Below are 9336 nucleotides of genomic sequence, written 5' to 3' on the forward strand. Positions count from 1 at the left end.
TTTAAAGCTGTGTTTTGTTGTGTGGGGGGGGGGAGTGGGTGTGGGTGTGGGGGGGCGTGTGTGTGTGTGTTGTGTGTGTGTTATGTGTGTGTGTTTGTGTGTGTGTGTGTGTGTGTGTGTGTGTGTGTGAATGCAGTAATTACACACACACACACACACACACACACACACACACAGCGAAAGAGACATTTAGTTTGCATGGATTATAACTGAGAAGGAATGGAAGGTCTATGGATAGGCGTTTTCAAAAAGATGTGTTTTCAGACCAGTTTTGAAAGATTGAAACGAAGGAGAGTGGCGGAGATCGTGAGGCAAAGTGTTCCAGACAGATAGAGCTGAATAAGAAAAGGAAGAATCACCGAAGGATCGGGTTTTAACACGGGGAGCAAGTAGCCGCTGTGAATCGGAAGATGATCTGAGTTGTCGACGGGGGTGTGTAAGTTTGAATCAGTTCTCTCAGATACTGAGGAGCCAGCACCTAAATCCGTCGTTACGTGAAGTTCAAATACTCCGTGTCGTAAGCGGAGGTTGTAAAAGTGGTTGATGTCACTAATACGTAAACGAAGTGAGTACCATGTGTGTCTGTTCCTAAGTGCAGTGCAGATACACAGTGACAGTGAAGGTTATTGTGAAGATGGTTGTTGTTCTTAAAGTGAACATTTTTGGTGTCTCTCGCTACGTGAAATTCATATTCTCAGTGTGATTGAAGGTTGTTGTGAAGGTGGTTGATGTCACTAATAAGTAGACGAAGTGAGCATCATTGATGTTTGTCCCTAAGTGCAGTGAATATATTCAGTGTAAATGAAGGTTGTTGTAAAGATCGTTGATGTCCTTAATAAATGAACAAAGTAATTGTCTGTCCATAAGTGCAGTGCATATACTCAGTGCAACTGAAGGTTGTTGTGAAGATCGTTGATGTCCCTAATAAATGAACAAAGTAATTGTCTGTCCATAAGTGCAGTGCATATACTCAGTGCAACTGAAGGTTGTTGTGAAGATGGTTGATGTGTATGTCGCTACATGACGTTCAGATAGTAAGTGAAGGTTGTTTTAAAGATCGTTGATGTCCCTAATAGATAAACAAAGTAAGCATTGTTGGTGTTTGTCCCTAAGTGTAATGCAGATACTCAGTGCAAGTGAAGGTTGTTGTGAAGATGGTTGACGTCCTTAATAAGTAAACGGAGTGAGCGTCATTGGTGTTTGTCCCTAAATGCAGTGCAGATTCTCAGCGTAAGTGAAGGTTGCTGTGAAGATAGTTGATGTCCTTAAGTGAAAAGTGTTGGAAATTGTCGCTACGTGAAGTTCAGATACTCAGCGTAGTAAGTGAAGTTTGTCGTAAAGATGATTGATGCCCTTAATCAAATATACAAAGTAATCATATTGGTGCCTGTCCCTAATCTAAGTGCAGTGCAGAATCTTCTCAGTGGTGGGTGATGGCTGACGGTGTGTGCTTCCAGTCGCAGGAACCCCATGAGGCTGATGGTGGCTCTCAGTGCCGAGGACAGGGACGAGGGCTTTGCTGAAGGCTGCCTTTTCTGGGACGACGGTGTCAGCATTGGTGAGGTTTCAAAAAGAATAATAAAAAAAAAGGGGCAAAAGGTCTCATAACCTTTTTTTGTTTGTTTGTTTTCGGCCATCGTGGCTGTGATTTCATATCCACTGTGTCTTAGGGTTCGGCATAGAAAGGCTGGGGGGGGGGGGGGGGGGGGGGGGGGGCTCAATACTGTCCGTCCGCGCCGTTTTAACTCTTCCCCAACCGAAGTCACGTACCCATTTCAAAACGTAGTGGTGTGAGGAAAATCGGAAATAAAGTGGCATACCAAAGGACTCAACCCCATGCCAAAAGCGGGGCCCCGAACCCTTCATCACTGGTGAACACTGGATGAGAAGTCCAACGACTTACCCATGTGTCCACGGCGCATCCGCATTGCAGATGTGGTGTAGCGTACATGGGTTTGTCCGAACTCAGTGACGCCTCCTCGAGTAACTGAACTGAACTGAGTAACCACCTTTCAAATCACGCCACGTTCCTGATCTAATTAATTTCACAAAGGTTCAGCTGTCAGCCGCGTCGGTGGTGTAGCGGTCAGCATGACTGCCTTCCAAGCAGTCCATCCGGGTTCGACTCCCGGCCGACACAGTTAATTATTTTTATTTTTTTAAGTTTATTTTAAGCATGTCTCATTTTCTTTCATGTTTTTGTTTCAGTCTTTCGCCTTCTATTTATCTTCAACTGCGGTACATTTTAATGTACTAATCTTTTATTATGATCAATATTTATTTGCTTAGTTATTCAGTTATTCATTTATTTATGTATTTATTCTTTTTTTTTGCTGCCTCATCATCTGATCCGTTTCAGTGGCATTATTCCCACGCCGCTCATTCCGAGTCCCCCTTACACAGCCACACCCCGGGTTCGCCTGTCGCAGTCCCAGTGCCAGCAGTCCACAGGGAACCATTGATATCAGGTCGCCAGGAGGCCTACACACCAGAGGAGACCCTGCACTGCTGCTGAGTCACTTCGGTGGTGTTCGGTAGTGCCTGTTCTGACTCAACGTACTTTAGGACACTACCTACTAAGCCTCCTACTGACGACAATAATGGCCTAGTCGCGGAGCCAGACTGAGTGTAAGTCTCCTCCAGAATGGAGACCGCCACCATGTTCTTCCAACGGCAATGCCCAATGAATCCGCCGACACTGAAGACATTGACAAGACTTACCCCAAGCACGGAAGTGGAGGGTTATCGAAACTGAGGTCACCATGAAAGCAGGGCATGAAAGGTCACATGATATGGGGCTCTTTCAAATTTTTATGCTGAAGGAGAATGACACTTAACTCTGGGTAGGAGCCGGCCGCGGGCCGAAAACCTACCTCCGCTGGGATTCGAACCCGCATCCTCCCAGCCGTCAGTCCGCGACGCTAACCACTTCACCACGGCGGCTGGCTTATTTATTTCTCGATTTCTTCTTCTGCTTCTTCTTCTTCTTCTTCTTCTTCTTCTTCTCATTATCATTCATTCATCCATTTATTTATCTATTTATCATTAGTATTTTTTTCCTCATGACCTAACTAAGCGCTTTGGGTTATGCTGCTGGTCAGACATCTGCTTGGCAGGTGTGTGGTGTAGGGTATATATATATATATATATGTGTGTGTGTGTGTGTGTGTGTGTGTGTGTGGATTTGTCCGAATGCAATGACGCTTCCTTGAGCAGTTATCTGACTTAACTAAGGTAAGAGAGAGTGGGGGATGATTTCATCTTTTGGGGTTGGAGAGGAGTAGTAATAGTGTAGTAGTGAGAGGAGTAGTAATAGTAGTAGTAGTGATATGAAACCCCATATTTTCTTTGGTATAATGGTACATGCATCGATGAAAAATATTGTGTAACTTGTTCAAACGATATTGATACTACATAGGCTTTCCTAGTCACACTGTCCTCTTCTCATCACTTGACAACGGGCCTATGGTTCGAAACATCGTATCTCACTAAGCACAGAGGATTCATCCACCACCAAAAAGGTTTTTATAAACTTTAGTTTTTTGTCTTTGAAGAATCCTGCAGTCATTTTTGTCTTCTTCCCTGATATTGATACTAATAAGAGTGTTTCCCCCATCCCCCCCAAAAAACAAAAAAAAACAAACAAGACAAAAAAAACAAAGCAAAAAAAAAAAAAAAAAAAAAAACCAAAAAACAAATAACCTTACTTTTCGAGTAATATGTGTTTTCATTTATACATTACATGATTATATCGATTTGATACCGCTGTTGATGAAACGATTCTCGATTTGCTTTGTGAAGTGTTTCAGTTGATAAAACAAAGTTAAGTTCACGAAGCAGATCTGGAAAAAGGATATAGAGAAAAAAAAACAAAAAAAACAAAAGACCCCAGGTGTAAACTAGAAGAAAAGTGTTGCTTTATCAACTGAAATATTCCCCATCCACCTTTTCCTTCTTCTCCTCCTCCACCGAGCAATAAGATCCATGAAAAAGCTCTGTGGACACCCTTTTGTGTTCATACTTATATTACTCATGACTTTTGTGAATGAAGACGTTGTCAAGCAATTTGTTATTTACTTGAAATGAGGCGTTTCAGATTCGGCCTGCTCGATTTGCCATGATTTTGTTGTTGTTGTTGTTGTTGTTGAAGTCAAGGTTATGTTTATTGCATCGAAGAACTAGTGTTTTCACGCCATCCCTTCATGGAGAGGAACTTTGGTATATATTTATTTTTTTCATTTATTTATATACCTATCCACAAAAGAAACGCGATTTTGTTTTTTTCTGGCATGCTCGTAATAACAGAATACGATTTAATGATGACCAAAAACGTAAACCTGGCACTTCAGCAAGACAATGAGAGCTGTCTTTCCCCGCCAGTGGAGTGATGGCCTAGAGGTAACGCGTCCGCCTAGGAAGCGAGAGAATCTGAGTGCGCTGGATCGAATCACGGTTCAGCCGCCGATATTTTCTCCCCCTCCACTAGACCTTGAGTGGTGGTCTGGACGCTAGTTATTCGGATGAGACGATAAACCGAGGTCCCGTGTGCAGCATGCATTTAGCACACGTAAAAGAACCCACGGCAACAAAAGAGTTGTTCCTGGAAAAGATCCGTAGAAAAATCCACTTCGATAGGAAAAAACAAATAAAACTACATACAGGAAAAAATACAAATAAAAAAAAAAATGGGTGGCGCTGTAGTGTAGCGACGCGCTCTCCCTGGGGAGAGCGGCCCGAATTTCACACAGAGAAATCTGATGTGATAAAAAGAAATACAAATACAAATACAAAATCTTTACCAGAAGTCACGGGGTGGCCAAACTGCAGTTTGCACAAGACCAGCAGCAGTGGACTCATCGGCAGTGGAGAAACATTCTGTTTACAGATGAAAGTCGTCACAATCCTGACGGGCAAATTCGGTTTTATCATCGAGTGGGGTGAACAGCATGCCGAAGACTGTGTGCTTGAGAGAAACCTTTGGGGGGTGTTCCACGTGTGATGCTGATGATGCTGTGTGGGGGTGACATTGGTCTTGATCCACGTCTGGGACCAGACTTTTTCCAGAATATTAGAATAGAATAGAATAGAACAGAACATGTCTTTGTTACCAAGTGCACCGGGGTCACAAGGAATATTGGAGGGGATACGTACATAAATCGAAAATCATACACAGACACAGATACAGTAGAAATTAGGATACATACAAGTGCATATCAATATAAAAACTTGTGCATACTCACACATGCACGCACTGCACACACGCACACACACACACACACACACACACACACACACACACACACACACACACACACACACACACACACACACACACACGCATGCACGCACGTACACACACACATAAACTCTCTCTCTCTCTGTCTCTCTCACACACACACACACACACACACACACACACACACACACGATTGAACAGAAGCTGCATATTACATGCGGATCTTCAGGTAGATGGTTGTTGATTGCACAATTCTATTCATCATACTGGATTTGTTCGAGATACAGGGCATTGACTGCTCGGGGGGGAAAGCTATTGGCGAAGCGATTGGTTTTCGTCCGTCGATCAGACGGGAGCATCTCGAAAATCCCAAAAGCTGGATGTGATTCGTCCTGGCTGATTAATTTTGCTTTTTTGAGTAGCCGCTTATAATATATGTCTTATAGAAAAGGCCCTGGAAATGGAAATGGTGGGAATGCTGAGCGGTTTGTTGAACAGGTGCTTCGGCCTTATGTTTTGCCATACTTCCAGCAGCACCCTTTTCTTCTTCTTCTTCTGCGTTCGTGGGCTGCAACTCCCACGTTCACTCGTATGTACACGAGTGGGCTTTTACGTGTATGACCGTTTTTACCCCGCCATGTAGGCAGCCATACTCCGTTTTCGGGGGTGTGGGTATGTTCTTGTTTCCATAACCCACCGAACGCTGACATGGATTACAGGATCTTTAACGTGCGTATTTGATCTTCTGCTTGCATATACACACGAAGGGGGTTCAGGCACTAGCAGGTCTGCACATACGTTGACCTGGGAGATCATAAAAATCTCCACCCTTCACCCACCAGGCGCCGTCACCGTGATTCGAACCCGGGACCCTCAGATTGACAGTCCAACGCTTTAACCACTCGGCTATTGCGCCCGTCATCAGCAGCACCCAAATCAGATTCTCCAGCATGACAATGCCCCAGGCACACACACACTGCGAGGCATACACAGTATATCATTCCTGCAGCTGCATGGAATCAATCAACACAACAATGATCTGGCCTGCTCTCAGCCCTGATTCAAACCCAACTGAATATTTCTGGGATTTTCTACAACAACAGGTCAACCAGGTCCACTCAAGGCCGGCAACTGTGGCCCAGCTGCAGCCCCAGTCTTCAAGTGGTTTGGAACAACACTCCAAGAACAGCAGTAAACGATTTGGTGCGCTCGATGCCTCGCAGGGCTCAGGTCGTTTATTGATGCCAATGGCGGACACATTCGATACTGATCTGCCCTGTAGCCAACTGCCAAGAAACTTTTGTTGGTGACTGTCCCTTCTGAAAGTCTGCCTGTGCGCCCAGTTCGTGGCAGTGAATTTGAATGTTATTGTGATTTAATTATTTAAAATGGAATGTGTTTAATCAAACTAATTGAATGAAGCGAAAACGAAAATTCACATTTTTTTGTGTGTGTGAGTATATAATGAATACGATGCGTGCATTCGCGTTGTCCAGATTTGCAAATGTACAGTTTTGACTAAAGTGGGAAAATGGTAAAATTGGCATTGTTGATGTATTTGCTTTCAGATACGTATGAGAGAGGAGACTATTACTTGGCAGAATTCACAGCAAAAAATGTAAGCATTTGTTTCCGATTTGTGTGTGCGTGCACGTGTGTGTTTGTATGCGTGTACGTGTGTGTTTGTATGCGTGCACATATAATTATGCGTGTGTATGCGCATGTGAGAGAGAGAGTGAGAGAGAGAGAGAGAGAGAGAACTTTCCAATTTTTTTTTTTTTTTTAGAAAACATGCTCATAAAGGAATGACCACTTATTTTTGTATCGAAGAAAAGACTGCGGCCTCTGATAACAAGAAAAAAATATTTCTCGCTTAATTGATTGTCAAAGTATTTACTTCTTTTTCATCACAATTGAAAAGAACGATATATTTATCTAACTGAATAGAAAATTATTCCTTTCTATCTCATTACGAACAGAAAGATATGTCATTTGATTTGAACAGCAAAAATATTTCCTTCCATTTGATCAGAAAAAAAGAAAGGAAAGTTTTATTCATCTGATTCGATAGCAAAGTGCTTTCTTCTATATAGATATAGATCTTGCTTATCTATTACCCTCGATAGTAAAGATTTTGTTTTTGTCAGTATGATCGCAAAAAAAAAAATGTTCATCATTTTCACTTTTTCTTCTTCTTCTTCTTTTTGTTTCCACCTGGCAGAAAACGCTATCGATGAAGATCGTGGCCAACCACAACGTGCCGGGAATTGATGACCTGACCTTCGGCTCTGTCCTTATCCTGGGCGTCCTTGACCCCGGGGGTCACCACGTGGTCACGCTCAACGGAGCGCGACTCCCCGTGTCAGACTATTCCTACATCCCCGAAAAGGAGGTACAGAGTGTGTGTGTGTGTGTGTGTGTGTGTGTGTGTGTGTGTGTGTGTGTGTTATTTTTTTGTATTGTATTTTTTTGTTGTTGTTGTATTTCTGCTATGCGAAGGGAAGACATGTGTTCCTCGTTTTTCCTCATCTTTTTTTCTTCTTTAGCAGATGTAGTGTAGCGTATATGGATCAGTCTGCACACTTTGACGTCCCATCGAAACTGAAACTGTGTTCTTTTTTTTCTTTTTGTTGTTTCGTTTGTTTGTTTGTTTTTGTTTTGTTTTTTTTTCTTCGAAGACGGTAAACACTAAGCAGCAATGGTTTGAAGTTGTGTCCCTTTAATGGCTGACGTGGCTGGCTTTTCTTCTTCTTCTTCTGCGTTGGTAGGCTGCAACTCTCTCATGTCCAACTGTACGTAGGAATGAGCTTTTATCTGTATGACACCCCCCCCCCCTTCATCCTCCCTCCCTCCCCCTTCCCCCCCTGCCCCCCCCCTTTTTTTTTTTTTTTTACTCCGCCATGTTGGCAACCATACTCTGTTTTTTTGTTTTTGTTTTGTGTGTGTGTGTGGTGTGTGTGTGTGTGTGTGTGTGTGTGTGTGCAATGCATATAACTCTACCAGAGTTTAGAATCTGTTATTTTTTTTAAAAAGTTTGATTTTATTCTTCATTCCAGGCCTTGACAATCATGCAGTCTCTTCCTCTGAACAAGCCATTCGTCATCACCTGGAACTGAGCGGCACGGGATGTGTTTCATATATATATATATATATATATATATATATACACACAATTTTTGTTTGGGGTCCAGGGGAGGGGGGGGGTTGTTTCGTTATTTTAAGGGGTTGGGATGGATGACTCTTGACGATGCAAGAAGTATTTATGGTGATGGTGTTTGTGATGCTGATGCTGATGATAATCGGTACTTTGCTAGTGTGTGCATGTATTACAGCTAACTTTCTGGGGGTTTTTCTCAATTGATGTTGATGAAGATGAATGCTCCTGTTGTTGTTGTTTATTTGTTTTAAACTAATCTGCACGAATTGCTTTCTTTGCTGTTTGTTATCTCATGAACACATACAGTTTTATCATAATGATTGAAAAGTGAGGATAAGGGTGGGTGTGGGGTGGGAATATTGAAATAAGAATGCCGGACCACTGCCTGATTTACTGATTTTTTTTTTTTTTTTTTTTTTTTTTTTTTTTTCTTTTTTTGACATTTGTAGTAGCTGAAAGCTATTGATTACAAGATTAAAACCCTATTAATCTTTCTCTTCTTCCCTTTCAGATTTGTTGTTTGAGTGAGTCAAAAGCATCTATTGTATAGTATATATGTATGAATTCAAGCATGCATTATTCATTTATTTATTATTCCTCCCTCCTCCACACACACACACACACACACACACACACATACGCACGCACGCACACCTACCCCCTAAACCCCCCTCCTCCCCGCACACACACACACACACACACGCGCGCGCGCGCTGTGCAGTTTAATAATGATACTGATACTAAAAAAGAAGCATGGAAAGAAAAATTTCTATAATCGTACGGTATCAGAATCGGTCGTTCGGGTACATGAGAACATCTGTGTGTACGCCGAGCGGGGGAGGGAGGGAGGATGGGGTCTGATAACTTTTCATCTCCACATTGACCTTGACCCAGTTTTGATCTGGATCACCAAAAGAAGCCCCGGTTTGGTCCAAGTTGTGCT

At 42.7% G+C, this 9336-nt stretch overlaps 1 protein-coding gene and 2 non-coding genes across 3 annotated transcripts in view; all 3 read left to right on the forward strand.

Moving 5' to 3' along the window:
- Positions 1-1944, forward strand: part of LOC143294547 (putative maltase-glucoamylase 2) — a 14874-nt gene extending 12930 nt beyond the window's left edge. The window contains exons 9-10 of the mRNA XM_076605923.1: positions 1458-1558; positions 1934-1944. Coding sequence (XP_076462038.1) covers positions 1458-1558; positions 1934-1944 — 112 coding nt within the window. The remainder of the gene's footprint in view (positions 1-1457; positions 1559-1933) is intronic.
- Positions 64-219, forward strand: LOC143295556 (small nucleolar RNA SNORA23). Its single transcript, XR_013057041.1, has one exon. It is a non-coding gene; the product is annotated as a small nucleolar RNA SNORA23 (small nucleolar RNA).
- A 124-nt stretch (positions 1945-2068) lies between the features above and the next one.
- Trnag-ucc (transfer RNA glycine (anticodon UCC)) lies at positions 2069-2140 on the forward strand. Its single transcript has one exon. It is a non-coding gene; the product is annotated as a tRNA-Gly (tRNA).
- Positions 2141-9336: the final 7196 nt, after the last annotated feature.

This window comes from Babylonia areolata, chromosome 20 (assembly GCF_041734735.1).
Source record: "Babylonia areolata isolate BAREFJ2019XMU chromosome 20, ASM4173473v1, whole genome shotgun sequence".
Lineage (NCBI taxonomy): Eukaryota > Metazoa > Mollusca > Gastropoda > Neogastropoda > Buccinidae > Babylonia > Babylonia areolata.